The following is a 16,376-nucleotide window of genomic DNA, read 5'->3' on the forward strand; positions in this document are numbered from 1 at the left end:
TTGGCCGCTTTAAGCGGACATAGATGTAAAGGCAGATTGCAGATCAGCCATAAGGGGGCGCATGCGTCGAAAAGTCAAGGAATCGCGATTATAATCAGCAATTAGCACGCGGTGTCGCGTCCGCAGTCTCGCGGGGGCCGGGCGGGCTCCAAAGAAACATTGGCGTTACGTCGTAGCGATCTCGTAGTCTCTCATTAGTCTGGTTTAGTCATTCACGTGGATCTTGCGGTCGCTGCGGTTGCGTGTGTGATCGCGTGCTCGGAAAATGAGCAAGAGGCGCTGCAAAATCTGCTGTAGAATACTGATATAGTTCTTTTTTTAGCACACGAAAAATTTTCCGAGACAATCTCCGAACGTCAACCGGCAAGGCGCTCCAATCAATTAAATTAAACATATAACCTCCATGTGATCGAGCGACGAGAACGAGACTGAGCTTCCGCGGAAAGCGGAGCTTTTATTAGCGAGTAGCGATTAGTCCGTTGAAAGTCCTAGCTGCAAGATGAAGTGTAATTTGGAGATAATGTATTTGACGCAGGAGCATCTCACAGGCTTCGAAAATTACAAGGTAGTATCATCATTTCTCAAGGCCTTCCAGTTTCTTGTTAGGAGGTTAACTTCAATGCAGATTTTCTGCATAGTAATGAAAGGCGCTTTGACATTAAAATATTGTATCGAAGGATGGGAGAAGTATTTTCATAAGTTGACAATAAATTAACTCACTGTTATGAGCGATGGGTATTTATAAACATTTTGTTTAGAATCTATTAGTCGATAGAGAGTCCGGTACAACGTCGGAAGTTAGATTTTCATGAGGCGAGTCGTTTTATTGAGGAGGCTCGGTTGTCAAGTAGGAGATTAAATTATCATACGATAAAGGCGAGTGTCTTCATATCTAAGCTAATGACTTAATTGCATGCCATTGTTAGCGACGAAGACAATCGATATTGTTGACACACCTGTTATATTTCGAAGTAAGGATCCTCTTTGCATATTCTTAGGCGTTGAGTGATTTCGACATGTCGTGAAGCTTGATAGTTTAGTTTCGGTTAGAAAGCGCATTCTGTGGTTTTATTTTTATATACTAGGTGTGTATATTATAGACATGTAATGTTAATCAAATTCCTCTATTTGTTTACAGTATAGTTCGCTGGATACAAGTCCCCTCAGCATTTATGTTATGCACCCATTTTGGAATAAAGTCGTTCAGGTAAGTACATTGCTTTTAATGTAGGAATGTTCGAATCGTTACAAGGGTTTATTTCTTTCAGTATTGTCCAAAATGGGTTGCCCCTAATTTGTTGACATTTCTGGGATTCCTATTTACTGTGGTGAATTTTCTAATGTTTGCAAGTTATGATCGCTACTTCTATGCGTCTAGTGACGATCATCCAGAGTACCCACCGATACCCAGATGGGTTTTTGCATTAGCTGCTTTCTTCATATTTATGGCATATACCTTAGGTTGGTCGAAATAATGTTTATTCCCCCAATGCTAGCAATCACATGATTTAATGGGAACATTTAATGGGATGTTTAATTTCAGACGGCATCGATGGTAAACAAGCGAGACGTACGCAAACATCAGGCCCGTTAGGTGAATTATTTGATCATGGTCTCGACAGCTGGACAGCAATGTTAATTACGGTCTGCATGTATTCTGTCTTCGGAAGGACGGATCACAGTGTATCACCTCTACGAATGTACTTCATACTGTGGAATGTTTTTGTCAATTTTTATCTCAGCCATTGGGAAAAGTACAACACTGGTGTTTTATTTCTCCCTTGGGGCTACGATGCATCGATGCTAGTAAATTCTTTCCATTAATGTAATTCTACATTTGATTCCTATTAACCAATTAATCATATTTATATAAATTTCAGGCAACGATTCTAGTCTTTGTTCTGACAAGCATCGGCGGACACGAAGCTTGGAAGTTCGAATTGCCAGGTGGAATTTCAGCGGGTATCATGTTCGAGATGTTACTCTACGTCAGTGCCATCGTATCCAATTTGCCAGTTGTACTGTGGAACATATACAAGTGAGAGGGAGAATTCGATTCGATGAAGCTCTTCGATACTCATTACACATACAGCGATTTGATGCAATGTTTCGTTTCTTCAGGTCATACCGAGATAAGACAGGTAAAAACAGAACGCTACCAGAGGCCGTGAGGCCTTTAGTGCCTTTGTTAGTACTCTTCACAATCGCCACAGTCTGGGTCACGCATTCACCAAACAATGTTTTGGAAAAGGATCCAAGGATAATCTACTTTGCGATTGGAACAGTATTCTCCAATATATGCGTAAGTTTTCATCATATCAACATACGTATAAAAGGCCTTAACATAGGTAGTTTGAAGAATCTTTTTTTACTGACAACAATGAAATGTTTCAACGGGTTACAATCACCTTAAACTCTATTTTCATTTCATGGAACGACAGTGTCGACTGATAGTGTCCCAAATGAGTAACACCAGATGCGAGATACTACCCTGGATACTGCTCCTGGTGGCTGGAGCGGCAGTTTTCTCCGTCATCTTGCCCAGCTATAATGTGAAGACCATGTACTTCGTCTCTGCTCTAGCCTTGGCAGCTCATGTTCACTATGGAACGTGTGTGGTGCGTTCGTCAACTTACTTAACATCAAAATAGCTCATAAACCAAAGACTTAACCTCCTTGTATTAACATTTTAGGTTAGGCAGATGTGCCGTCACTTCCGTATCCATACTTTCCGCATACAGGAGCACTCCGAATGACTGCTTGCCGACAGTGCATGCTAAAAAGAAAAGAGGAGAGCAACCCAAAGAACGCAAAATCTGACGCACGTTTGTTCGCCGGAAAGGCCCAGTAACCAAACGACCCGAATCCCATGATCTTCGGATTCCCAACGAGGAGTGCTTTGCAGTGTAAGTCAAGACAAAGACGCTGCGGTGTTCACGATATTCGGTTACGATCCCCACAAGTGCGTCTCTCATAATAACCTCCTTGTAACTTGTACGTATGTACCACGAAGTAGCATAAAGAGCTCCCACTTTCATATAAAAATAACCTTACATTTCATTACCAAGTTAGACGATAGTAACATTAGCAACACTTTTCAATTTTCATCGATAGTCGTCATAACGTCGTCTAAAAAATATTTACACCAGTTATGTAGAACAATTTACTTGTATTCTAATCACCGCCATTTGGTGAAATCAAGTTATATTTTCTTGCAAGGATTGCTAGTGTTACTATCAGCTGACTTGACAGGGAAATGTAAGGTCAGAATTTTCTGGAAAGAACTATAGAGTGGGAGTTCCTTATGAAATCTGGTACTCACCTGTTCGTGAACACTGCCCAACTTCTATGTACCTGCTATGTAGCTTATTTATTTTTCATTTTTTTTCTCTCTCTCTCTCCACCTCCTCCTGGTCCCCCGAAATTGTCAATCTCATGCTACTGTGATATGTGAATTCAATAGTGAACACTTCGTACTCTTAGTGGAACTCGGTGAGAGATTTTTAACAGATGCAACGGCTGCTTCTGGACTCGGAACAGGAAGTTCCTGCTTGTTTGCCGTTACATGACATTCCTCATTCCCTGTGTCACTTTTTCTCACTCTCTCGGCGTAACTGTACATATGTATGATTTTAGTCGTACTGGTTGGGTTCGGCACTCGTGTGTAAATTGGATTGGCACCTCTCCGCTCTTAACATGCACTGTCCCTTGGACGTCATTCCTTTATACTTCTTTTGCTACACGACCGTGCCTGTTATTATTTGAGTCGTCTTGCCCATGTAAGGAAAAAGTTGGGTCATATACAGTATAAGGTTTGTTCGGGTTAGCTGTACTTTCTGCATTCAAGTATAACGAGTGTAACTCACTGCACTGTGCTTTTTAAAAAAAAATGTAAAAATGTTTGGGTACGTTTTCGTCGACTATTTTGAACGCTAGAAATCTCAGGAAAGTTCAAGATTTCCACTGAAACTGCTAGAATCATTTTTTCAACGTAAAAAACATGAATCATTTTTTTAAAAGGGTATATTAAGTATAAAGTGCACCTGATCCGTATTAACCTATAGTCATAGTTGTCTAGTTTCTAAGGGTTCCTGTCACTAGGCCATCCGAATGCTGGAGTTTCCTATGACTCTCCATTTTACACTCTTTACAACTCCAGTTGAGCTCGAGTTTTTTCATTCCATGTGACAGGTGAACGTCATCTGTTCAGGGAACATCGACATATCGATCGTCGAGTAGATATCCATTCTGTTGAATGTAACTGCGTTCAATTTACAACAATATAGGTGTTCAATGAACTCATCACGTTTGGGACACGAAAAATCTGCATAAGTTATTACAGGATATTTTAAGCAATTCTTGCATTTCTACGAAATAATTATTTCTGGCACAATGTCATAAATTGAACGGAGGAACACGTAACATCGATTGTATAAGGCATGGCTAGTCTCGAACGAGTCTCGAAGATAGTGACTCCATACGTTATGAGAGTATGCAAATTATGTTTGTCAACTATGGTAATGCCCATACTTTGGGATCGATCTGGCCGTCTAATTTAATGGTCGAACATTGATTTTCAGTCGCAATGCCTTCTGCGTTGTCTTTTTCCATTGTTCCCTATTTTACCGTTGAGTGTATTCGTGTTATTATTAATTTTACCTCTAATTAGGCTGTACAAATTGCCCTTGAAACATTATTAACCAAATATTACTCTAACGCGCGTTAACTTCCTCTCTGAAGATCTACCGCAAAGGCCATTCTTTGGACATATCTTTTAGGTTGCATCTCAAGCTTGTAACGCTAATATTAAATACTGACATAACCTACATTACCACAAGATATAACGATCTTGATCGTGCAGTAACTAAAGACGTATGTACAAATTTATTATGGAGTTGATATACATTAAGCATTGTTTTTAGTAAAACAAAGCAGAATTTGTGTACATGTAAATATATGAATTTCATTTTCAATATATCTCGGCGAGTACATCATTGGACCCGTGTATCCTTTATCTTTCATCAGACATGCTTAAAATTGTATATACTGTTTTTGTTAATCTCTAAACTTTTAATACAATCTTTTACTAAAAGAACAATAAAATACCTCAATCTAAAAAGATATATTTACACATTCTAGTAAGAACTAATCAGAGTAAAAATGTTCATACATTCCTTTGAAATGTTTTCATATGTTCAGCCTTAATTGTTTCTCTCTCATCTGGATGAGGTAGAAAAGGTCTAATATCCTCTAATTTACGCTTTCTTACAACAGAATTCTGAAACACAAGTATTTGTAATTTAGTGCATTTATAAATTGTTCAAAATAGCGGGTCATCCATCAATTTTGTTACGCACGCTCTAGATATGGGCGTAAGATGTTTGAAATCGTACAAAGTAGAATTATGTTACCCAGAACATTTTGCAGGCCTTGTAATTTTCGAAGTATTGTGTACAGGAATCTTTGTTGTAGTTATTCTCATCGAGGCATTTGTATGACATTTTTTCTTCCTATGGAGAAAATATATTATTTACACGCTATTGTATTTCTAATATACAATAGAGTGCATGTACGGTGTATAGACCGTGTACACAAATTTTTTATTCCTATCAATTGTTGTATTATTATAAAGCATTCGATGTAATGTTAGGGTCTTAAATACCTTTCGACATGGATTGTTTATTTCGGAAGCATGATTTGAATCCAAGGTGTAGGAATTAATTATCTCTTGGTGCTTTTTAGAATGCTCGAATTGTTTTCCTTTGTCCATTTTTTATATTTTAGTGATGTCCCATTTTCAAAGAATCGTTTGAAAGTATTTTATACAGTTAGATTACGTTTGCAATTTAATTCTGGTTTTTAGAATTCTGAATTCTAACCTGGTGTCAATATTACTTGATTTTACCTCATTTAGTGCATTTACACCGCCTGCCTTATATCGATTTTGTAACTACTAGTGTTAAATGCCGTATAAACGTTTTACGACGGTCTTACCGGTAAAACCGGAGTAAAATAGCGTTTACACCACTTTAATACAAGTAATTCATAAAACCGGCGTAAAGTAGCTGGTGTAAATGTATTAAATATAGACATTCTGGAATGCTAGAGGAATTATAGGGACAAGTAGACTTTCAAACTGATACTAGATTGTCCATTACTGACGAAAGAACCAGAATAAGGCAAGCAAGCAAGATTTCCCATCCGCCATTAAACGGGAGGTAAAAAGAGTGTATTTTAAAACTATATTTGTTGTCAAATCTGTATTTCCCTATAATCTCTTAATTATTATTAAAACGTAACTTTGTAGAGTTGCATAGGAATTTATTTTGAGCTTGATTTCCTATTATATTAAAATTGGAAAAGTCAGAATTGCGTTCGGCATGTATAACTCATTGCGATTTATTAAGTAATGCTTTCAAAGATTCAATTCTTTTCATTTCTCGAGACACTTTTTGTTTCATTGTTTTAATATCTCTCAGTATTTTCTTATTTTGGGGAGATAAACTTTGTTTCTCTATGTGTATAGTTTCGGAAGACATGATTCCTCTCTTTTTTGCAGAAACAGAGGGACGTTCGTCATTATTTTTCAGATTCCTATTATATATATCTGTTTCAGGCACTTCCGCACCTTTAAGATGTGTTTCGTTGTAAGACGTTGGTCTTGGATGAATTATTTTCAAGAAACTTTTACCAGCTGAACCAGTAGTATCGACGTTTTGTGCATTACTTACTGCCGATGATGTCTCTATTCTAAATATTCTAAATATCAGTGATATTTTACAACAAAACTGTGTTGATGCGAATAAATACTTTACTGACTTGGAAAGCCTTGGCAATTTGAAATGTATGCATATATATTATATATGTCCATGATTATCACTTTCCTAAAAAGCTGTAATCTAAGTGTATCGTCCCATTCGAATTGCCCGCCAACAAAGGCGGCTCCACTAACGCTCTTCACTAGCGACACAGTGGCTGTAAGTCGAACTAATCAACTAGCGCCAACAACCAAGAGAGTGCACCTCCCTTGATAACATAGAAGAAGAAGAAGAAGAAGAAGCTGTCAACGACCTCGACCAGCCCGACGGCCACCGACGGCTGTCGCACTTTTGACGTTTACACTCGTAGAAGACGGAAGTCTCGTCGTTACGGTGGAATTTTCTGCTCGTTTAACGGAGCATCGATACCATGGAGGCCGTCCCGAGATTGCCGATGATGTCGTTTCAGCTGAGGACGAGCCTCGAGTCGCCGTCCTTCGGTCCAAAACTTAAACAGGTACTGTGAATTGAGATTTCCAGTTAATTTGTCAACTTTTATCGTAATGGGGGAGCATTATACGTAAGAGTCCAATTAGGCATTGATTTTACTGTTGAAATAACTTGCATGAGTACTGCGATGAGAGTCTAGAATTCTCAAGTGGACTGCATCAACAATCTTGACGCAGTGATCGTTCAAGTTCGTAGGGGTGTTACTTTGTACGATAGTCATATCGTTTTGTTTTCCAGTACATTCGGGACTTTTACAATGAGGACCCTGAGAGCTACAACTACGAGATACACCAGTTGGAAAGCTTGAGAGCGATGGCCACGAGACCTCCTATCGACGTGACCGGAGCGGCGCTTCTGAAGAAGTACTACTGTCAGTTGCATTTCCTGCAAAGCAGATTTCCTATGGAGAAGGACGGAGCAGCTGCCGTTACGTTTTCATGGTGCTTAGAATTTATGTATTTTTTTAATTATGTACTTACTTGAAATATTTATGATCTTTGATTAATTTTATTTTGTTCGAGCAGGAGAGATTCGTATGTCCATGTAGAAAATTCTCTACCCAGTATTCGTTTCGAGATCAGTACGATTTTATATAATATCGGTGCTATCCATACTCAACTTGGAGCATGCACTGAAAGGACCACTGCGGATGGCATGAAAATGGCGTGTGCACATTTCCAATGCGCCGCATGGGCGTTTGAGCATTTAAAGAACAGCTATCCGCAATTACCGGAGGCAGACTTTCCTCCAGAATTCATGAGTTTTCTACAGAACCTGTGCTTGGCTCAAGCGCAGGAATGCATCCTAGAAAAAAGCATGCTCGACAATCGAAAGCCTACGATCGTGGGTACGTGACTATTGCTCACAATTGACGATTTATTATAAGTATTTCTGATCATATCTATGCTTAATCATTATTTATGATATACTCAAATTTACTCACATTATTTGCAGCGAAAGTAGCGCGTCAAATAGTGGATTACTACGGCTTGGCTTTAAATACTCTGGAACAGAACGGTGGAGTGGACAATGTAGTAGTGGACATGGTGGGAGCAAAATGTTGCAAGGTATGTATTGTTTGTTGTTAGTGGAGGAATGGTATATTACTTTCTCCTAAATTTTGCTTCTAATAATGAATGTTACGTACTGAATGCAGCACTGGCGACGGTACGTGAAGTTTAAAAGAGCATACCACTTAGCCGTCACACAACTTTATCAAGGCCTCGCAGCGGAGGAGCAGCAGAAGATGGGTGAAAGAGTTGCATTCTACAACGCAGCTTTGGCAGCTTTGAACGAAGCACGATCTCTATATACAAGCGGAAAAGGAAACATGGGCATTACGAGTTTTGCTGGAGAAATGGAAACGATAGAAGAGGCGCTGACTTTCACGAATGATGTCATCGAGGGGAAACGGAAGGCTGCCAAAAACGAGAACGAGTTCATTTACCACGAAGAGGTCCCTGACAAAGACGTTTTACCTACAGTTAAGGGAGCATCCCTCGTCAAAGGGATCTCCTTCAGTGTCAACGATCCAGAAGTCTCGGGGCCAGATATATTCGCCAGGTGAGATTTTCACAGGTAGCTCCGAGGATTGCAAGGGAGCTAATGCAAACAATATCTAACCGTAGTATTGAATATTGTATTGAAATCACCGTATTGACTAAAGTTCCACTTAAATAAGATCGAATAGAATATTAATAAAGCTGCTTTTACAGGTTGGTGCCCATGAAGGTCCACGAGGCCAGTTCCCTGTACTCCGAGGAGAAGGCCAAGATATTGCGTTCCATCGGAGCGAAAATAGAGGAACGAGATCAGCAGCTGAACATGTACCTGGCGTCCTTGAAGCTGGACCACCTGAGTCTCTGGGATCCTGATGGAAGAAGCACCGATGCGAATTCTCTGCCACTACCTGAAGAGCTGGCCGAGAGGTGTGCAGCTCTGAACGCCAAGTCGAACGCGATTCAAGATTTGGTAGACGCCATGGGGAAACTGGCGGACACTTATCACGACGTCGAGGGGATGTTGGAAGAGATCGAGCACCTTTTGAACGAGGAACGACGAAGGTTGGGAACGCGAATATCATATAAGCCGATGTAGACATATCAGTGACGTGTCCGTGCAGTGGACGTTCCGTGTCAGTTCCGTATCAGTATGAATATTGATGTGCATAAATACATCAATATAAATCTAAAAAGATGTTTCCATCAGTGCACAGATTTTAAAGACGTGTTTATGATAAAATTAAAATAAGAAATAGGTTTCATGGGTATCGGAACCTTCCTTAGAGCATCCTAGCACACGTGGGAACATTTTAAATTGTTCGGGAAAGTTTATTAGATGTTCCCTCAGGCGCCACTTTCATATCGCCTTAATCCAGAGCAATCCATTCTGATGGGAATTTCTTTTGGCAGAGAGAAGTTGTACCAGGAGACGATGGGAAAGAGGCCCCCGTCCATAGTGGCGACCGACTTGACCAGGGAGGCGAAAAAGTACGAAGAAGCACATGCGAAGGCTTCCGAGAGCAATCAGGCATTGCATCGAGCTATGACTTTGCACGTCACCAATCTGCGAATCCTCGCTCGCCCGTTGTCGGAACTGATAGCGCATATTCCGTCGCCGAAATCTCATTTCCCAGGTACGTACGGTGTTTCCGTTTCACGAGTACGAGCCTTCTTCCCTTATCGGCACTTGATACCTTCCTCCACTTAAGAGTATCGCTATTTAAACCGGACCATCGCTTTTAAATTGAAAACTTGAAATTTCAGCAAAAGCGGAGGAAGGGCGGAAGGCCGACAGCGAAGGCGAAGCTGTCCACACTCGAGAGCTGAAACGCATCCTGGGGAAGGTGGACGAGATGCGTCGTCAACGGAACGAATTGTACACGCAGCTGAGAGAAGCGATAGCCCAGGACGACCTGACGAGGATCCTGGTGACCGCGACCGCCGAGTCGGTATCCTTGGATCAGCTGTTCGCCGAGCAAATTAACAAGCACCAGTCGGTGGTAAGTGCGGCTCGAAAGCGGAGAACCTCATCATTAGTTACGTCCTATAGATTAGTTCGATGGTTCTCCAGGTGAGCCTGATAGAGCAGAACCTATCCGCCCAGGACAACATCCTGGCAGCGCTAACAGACGCATACGCGCACACAGCAGAGACGCGAAAAACGGTGGACGAGATCCTGAAGAGGCGGGAGCTGATGATAAACTCATTGATATCCTCGTACGACGCGTACGAGGACCTGTTGGCCAAGTCCAGCAAGGGCCTGGAGTTCTACAGGAAGCTGGGGACGAATGTGTCGAAGCTGCTGTTAAGAGTGAGGAGCACCTGCAAGGTGCAGGAGGAGGAGCGCGAGCAGATCCTGGCGAGGAACGAGAAGGGGTCGTACAACGCCGGGGAAACTGCAGCGGTGGAGGTCCCCGGAGGTGAGCCGCCCAGTGCAGGGTCCAGCGGGGGTCTGAAGCTGCGGGACTACTTGATGAGCAGGCAGAAGAACGTCCCCGGGTATCAGAATCAGCAGACGGAGCCGTCGATAGCCGCGCAACCGGATGCCGGATCCTCGATAAAGGTTAGAGCGAACCCCATGGCCAACGATCCCGGGCCTGGGCTTCCAGTACCCGGGTCTACCGGCGAAACACCGGTGAACGATCCAGCCAGTTCCTATGGGTATTACCCAAGAGGCTACACGGAGTACTACCCGGGTCAGCAGGTCGGGTACGGGAGTTACACCTACGGGGAGGCGGTGAACACAGGCGGCAGTTTAAGTCAGAGTTTCCCGAAGACCGGGACCACCGACACCACCAGCATGTACCACCAGGCGGGGCCTGGGGGTACGTGCTCCACCAGGGAAGTCTCCAGCGGAGCCGAGCAGTACGCAGGGTACGGAGCCTTCACCAACGGCCAGGTTGCTCATTCCTACGAGAGCAATGATCAGTCGCAATACTCTTTGCGGTACAACACCGGTGCATCGTACTCTCAGTATGGGGAGTACCGCGTCCCCCAGGAGGCCCAGGGGTACCAGGGTCTGACCACCTTGCCTCGCCCCAGCTCCACCTCGGGGTACCAGAGCCCCTCCCCTCAGCACAGCGCGAACACCTCGACGCAGTACCAGGCGAACATCATCCAGGCGGCGCAGAACCTCTTCACCGAGGCCGACAGGAATCGCGCGCAGCAGGCTGGGTCGCAGGTGTCTGCGACGGGGTTTTCAAATCCGCAGAGCGAAGAGACCCAGGCGAGTCGAAGTCAGCCCCAGCCTCAGCTGACCGGGTCCAGTGTGCAACCACGCCAGGGTACCGCCTTCTCTCGGGTCGCTGTGTCCGGACATGACGCGTTAGGGCACTCTTATCAAGCTCCTCAGCATCCTCCTCAGCATACGCCGATAGCGCAAGTGGCCAACAACGTGCCCGCGCAGAGCTACCCATCCCCTGGACCAGCTGGGACCGTTGACATGCAGACGTCCTCAGGGATGCACGGCCAGATGCAGGGCCAACTCCCGGTGCAGACGTTGCAGACCTTGCAGCCCCTGCAGGCGCAGCAGGACGGAGTCGCTGCCGGGGGTCACTACGTTCTGCAGGACCAGTACATGCGGAACCAAGCCGGGATCCTCCCCACTGATGGCACCATCCACGGGTCGTACCCTGTAACAGCACCCAACGTGGTTGCTTCCGACGCGGCGTCGTATTATGCGTCGACCTTGCCCACGTCCAACGTGGCTGGCTATGTCGACCAGCAGATGTACCCTGAAGGAGTGGCTACAGCTCCTGGAGGCTCCCAGATGATCCCCGGCCAGGTGGGTCAGAGCTATCCGGGGTCTTATGGGAGTTATCAGCAGAACTCCTCTGCCCATGGGTACCAACAGGTCGGGATGGGTGGAGCTACCACTCAGAGCTATCCCCAGGTCAACTACTCCAACGACTCGGAGATGATCCAGAGCCATGCCAAGTCCAGCTCTATGCAAGCGTACACCCAGGGGTACCAGTACCCTCTTCAGGGTCATTACTCTGGGGTAATGCAGTACCCAGGATATCAGCAGGCTTACGCCACCGGGTATGCCGGAAATCAGGGAGCTGATGGAGGGGTTGTTCCTGATTCTTATAAAGGACACCCTGGGTATGCCTATGACCCCGCGGTCGGCGGGTACCAGTACAGCTCTGGGTACCAGGATTCTAGGACCTCGAATGTCCAGAGGACTCCTGAAGCTGAGCCTGTTGTTCAGCACGATGTTGCTGGGGGCACTTATCAGGTCCAGGATGCTGCTGCTATGTACACTAACGCGAACATGAGCGTTGCTACCAGCCAGGTTTCCTCCTCGCAGTACTCTGGGCAAAGTTATCAGGTGCAACCGAGCAGTCAGGCGTATTATGCAGCTCAGTACGGCCTGCAGGTCCAAGGACAAGGTGAGTTGACCCTGGTGGGATCCTAACTTCCCTGAAGATGATGTGAAAGGCGTTGAGAAATTATGTATATATAGATTGACCCTTTAGTATCACCTTAATGATTCAAGTTTCGTTCCAGGTTCCATCGTGAACGACGCAAACCAAAGTGGACTCAACCAAACCTACATGCAAGCCTCGAACAACGAGACCAACACCACCAGCTCCGCTCCGGAGAAGGCAGAGGACTCTGAAGAGTCCACCAAAGCGACCAAGCCAAAGTCAAATGTCGACCTGCTGTCTGACCTGGACGTGACCATAAACCATGCACCTCTCGTTCCAGAAGTTCAGTCCAACGAGAAGCCGCGGAAACAGGTGGAGAACGGAAACGTGGTGCCAGGAGAGAACGTCTCTCAGCGGAACGAGGAGAAGGAACCAGGAACCACCGCGATCAAGACTGAAGACAGAAGCGAGAACCTCCAGATTGTATGGGACACCTGGTACCTGGACGTACAGCCAAAGAAGGACCCCCTGGGAGACCCGGTGGTCCTGCAAAAGTTCGCCAAGGACATCGAGAAGTACGAGAAATTCGTCGACGGGCTGCTCGTCAAGACGCTCAGCGGCGCTACCAATCTCGACATCAAGTGGAAGGAGGTCCACGACTTCCAGGTGAAGTCGTCGTCGTCCTCTTCATCTGTTTTCTCGTCTTACCGTCGTTTTTTACCGGCGTTATGTCTCCTTATACTACTTCGTGGCGTTTGTTCTGGTCGGAGAGACTCACGGTGACTGTTTTCAGGAACGGGAAGACAAGAAGCAGTCGACCAATGTTGCTTTGGCGCATTCCAGCGAGAACAGAATCACCGAGTGCATTCCCTACGACTCCAGCAGGGTTGAATTGTCGTCCTTGAAGGCCTCATCGAGTTATATAAACGCCTCTCATGTCAAGGACGTCACTCAGTGGACTCCTGCGGCCTTCATCGTCACCCAAGCGCCCCTGGTGGAGACCATGGAAGCTTTTTGGACGATGATCTGGGAACAAGGCAGCGAAGTGATCGCCTGCCTGGCTTCCGACTCCCAGGTAGACCGAAGAAAGCATTTATTGCTAAGAATTAAGATAAAAGAAATTTGCCTTTTGAAAATTAACCGATAAAAAGGGAGTGATAAATATCTCGGTTTTCCGCAGCTGGGAGCAGACGTCTATTGGCCGATCGAGGAGGAGCAGAGCTTGACCATCGGCAGTTACCGGTTGTCCCTGAAGAACCGAATCAACCATGCGAGTTACATCCAAAGGATCATCTCCATAAACCACAACGACAGCAAAAGCGAGCGAGTAGTCGTCCTCATGCAGTTCGTGGCTTGGCCTGCAAGGTACAAGTTCAAATTTGCTTGTTCTCCACGTGGAAGCTGAACCGAGCTCACTAACGGTGTCGCTCTTCTCCAGGAGTTTCCAAGTGTTGGACCTCAGTCCGCTGATTTTTCTGCCTCTTCGTGTTCTCATTAAACGTAGAGTAGATGACTGGATTTAACTATACCGTGTTCATCTTATGTTATTTTCCTTTTCAGCGGTTTCCCGAGCAGTCCTGGCCCGCTGTTGACCTTCACGACGGACGTCATGTCTGAACAAGCCTTACGGCGATGTTCGCCAAAGCCGATTGTCGTTCATTGTTTGGGAGGTGGCTCTCTTAGTGGACTTTTCTTGCTGGCCGCCACAACCGTGTGCCATGTCCGAGCTGGAAGAGGCGTAGTCGATGTGCCTCTCGTCTTCTCGAGCCTCGTCAAGTTCCGCAGGTGTCTCATCGACAAGGAGTCCTTGTTGTTCGGTTACCGAATGGTCCTCTACCATGCTCAGGATGCTCTACTGAAGCGTGAGTAAATCGGCGATTATTGAAATTCCTCGACTGGCCTGATAGTTCGCGTTCTCTCCGCGAGGGGCAGCGCTCTTACCATACCGGACTCATGCCGCAAATTAAATCCTTTATACTAACTATACAGCTAATAGTTATCCATTTGTCATGTAAATCTGAAATTATCCGCAGGTGGCATCTTATCATCTTCGCAGTCCACCTTTGAGTGCTTCGGAGGGATGAAAGGTAGCAAAGGGAAGGCGCCGAGGCAGTGTCACCCCTCCGATGACTTCCTCCAAAATCTGGGTTTGTACTTCCTTTCGGGAAGTTGATTATCACTTGTTTTTTTTTTTATTTAATACAGGATGTTCTATCTAGTGTGACTGGACATGTAGGATATTTTACGTAGTGTAGCAGGACCTTTTGATCTAGTATAAAAAGTACACAAATCCGATTGTAGGTGGCAGCCAAGTGGGACCAGTGGGAGCGAGCATCAGTCAATCGACCCCATCGAACAATCCCCAGGAGAAGGACGACGTGAAGGCAGTCGATCCACTGAGTCAGCTGGACCCTTTGTGGTCCATCAGAAGATAGTCGGCCATCCTCACCTACCGAATTAATGTACATTACCCTTATTCCATTACTCTCGCGGCGAGGGCCGCCCTTTGCGAGCTGTTCGAGCCGCCTCGCGAAGGGCTTCTGCGAGCCGATCGAGGCAAGTTACCCCTAATTTTAAGGGCGGTTCGCATCTGGCTTCGACAAGTCCTCCATCAGGTTCCTGGTAAGCCTGGTGCGAGTCTCGGCCTCGCCTCTTCCATCGCTCGCCATTGGAAGCCGACCCAAGAAGACGGAAGAGAGAAGACGACGCCATCGCGCGCTTTCTTCCACGACCCTGAAGAGAGCGAGGGCCACTTGCTTTTACATACATGTTTTAGAACTAAATTATTTAGGATTTTATTTCCTACGTCGGGCGCCACGTCTCCGGGTTAAAAAGGAGTTAAGGGCGGGTGAAAGTGCCATCCTAGGGATCGATCGTTAAGGACATTATCTCCGAGCTGGGGGTACCGAATCGCTTCAAACTTCACAACGTGATTGTAGAGGCTTTAAAGAAGGTTCCGAACCCATGGAATTTCTTACGAACAAATTATTAAATGTCTATAAGTGTTTAAAAATTGAAATTTCAAGGGGGTCAGGATCTTCCTTACGGCCTCCACATTCACATTGTCAAGCTGGAAACGATTCGGTGCACACAGTTTGGAGGAAAGTCTTATAAATACTTTGACGTTTCGCATATATTGGATGGCCCTTTCATATCACCTTAAGGCTTTTTGTGTGCATGCCGAAGACGAAACGTGGACCCCGAAGAGAAAGAACTCGCTGGAAACTGTTCCGAGGATCACTGTTAACGTGACTATGGCTATGTTAATCAAAGACGCGGTGAACGATAAAGATTGATTTCCTAGCGGTCCTTGAAACTTGCGAATTAGGCCTGAGATGTCGCCACTGCGTGCGACCGCGGCGCCGCCTCGCGGAGGAAAAGGGAAGCGCAGTTCTTCGTACGGAGGACCGGGATTGTTTTTCTACCGTGTAATCGCGAGATTAGCTATCAAACGTGTTTCACTGTATCGGATTCCAGGAGCGATTATATGTAATCCATACCTTTATTCCGAAGCAAATAAAAGTAGTAATTCTCACGTTGCAAAAGCGGGCTTTTACGTATAGAGAGCGTTTCCCGAATACTGGCGCGCTTGCATATCTAAGGAAGGGCTACTTTATATATTTAAAAAATATTTATGAAACTTTTCCCCAAACTGGGTGCACTGAATCATTTTAAACTTCGCCATGGGATTATGCAGGCCCTGAGGAAGAGCGCGATGTTCGTGAAATTTGGTTTTT

General features: G+C 45.1%; 3 protein-coding genes across 4 annotated transcripts; 2 read left to right on the top strand and 1 right to left on the bottom strand.

Annotated features, from left to right (window-relative positions):
• Positions 1 to 129: 129 nt before the first annotated feature.
• Positions 130 to 6,745, top strand: LOC105696073 (ethanolaminephosphotransferase 1). Of its 2 annotated transcripts, XR_001103679.2 has the most exons (9): positions 130 to 565; positions 1,139 to 1,207; positions 1,269 to 1,461; positions 1,544 to 1,806; positions 1,881 to 2,038; positions 2,122 to 2,302; positions 2,442 to 2,618; positions 2,694 to 2,906; positions 6,617 to 6,745. XR_001103679.2 is itself a non-coding variant. In XM_012418243.2 (8 exons), the coding sequence occupies exons 1-8, from the start codon at positions 500 to 502 to the stop codon at positions 2,754 to 2,756; spliced, it is 1,170 nt and encodes a 389-aa protein (XP_012273666.1). In that variant the 5' UTR covers positions 130 to 499; the 3' UTR covers positions 2,757 to 4,977. The 2 variants fall into 2 exon arrangements, 1 of the variants encoding a protein (XP_012273666.1); XM_012418243.2 differs by lacking the exon at positions 6,617 to 6,745 and having other exon boundaries at positions 2,694 to 4,977.
• Positions 4,857 to 6,177, bottom strand: LOC105696083 (coiled-coil-helix-coiled-coil-helix domain-containing protein 7). The gene is made up of 3 exons (XM_012418260.2): positions 5,663 to 6,177; positions 5,412 to 5,510; positions 4,857 to 5,278 (listed from the first exon to the last, which is right to left on the bottom strand). Exons 1-3 carry the CDS (start codon positions 5,768 to 5,770, stop codon positions 5,165 to 5,167), a joined length of 321 nt encoding a protein of 106 aa, XP_012273683.1. The 5' UTR covers positions 5,771 to 6,177; the 3' UTR covers positions 4,857 to 5,164.
• Positions 6,746 to 7,058: 313 nt separating the features above from the next.
• LOC105695875 (tyrosine-protein phosphatase non-receptor type 23) lies at positions 7,059 to 16,181 on the top strand. Its single transcript, XM_012417878.1, has 15 exons — positions 7,059 to 7,275; positions 7,506 to 7,708; positions 7,793 to 8,115; positions 8,223 to 8,335; positions 8,425 to 8,831; positions 8,984 to 9,331; positions 9,680 to 9,903; positions 10,034 to 10,269; positions 10,341 to 12,660; positions 12,779 to 13,305; positions 13,433 to 13,714; positions 13,820 to 14,004; positions 14,200 to 14,501; positions 14,673 to 14,786; positions 14,941 to 16,181. Exons 1-15 carry the CDS (start codon positions 7,189 to 7,191, stop codon positions 15,072 to 15,074), a joined length of 5,805 nt encoding a protein of 1,934 aa, XP_012273301.1. The 5' UTR covers positions 7,059 to 7,188; the 3' UTR covers positions 15,075 to 16,181.
• Positions 16,182 to 16,376: the final 195 nt, after the last annotated feature.

This window comes from Orussus abietinus, unplaced genomic scaffold, assembly GCF_000612105.2.
Source record: "Orussus abietinus isolate OABI.00-Male unplaced genomic scaffold, Oabi_2.0 scaffold55, whole genome shotgun sequence".
NCBI lineage: Eukaryota > Metazoa > Arthropoda > Insecta > Hymenoptera > Orussidae > Orussus > Orussus abietinus.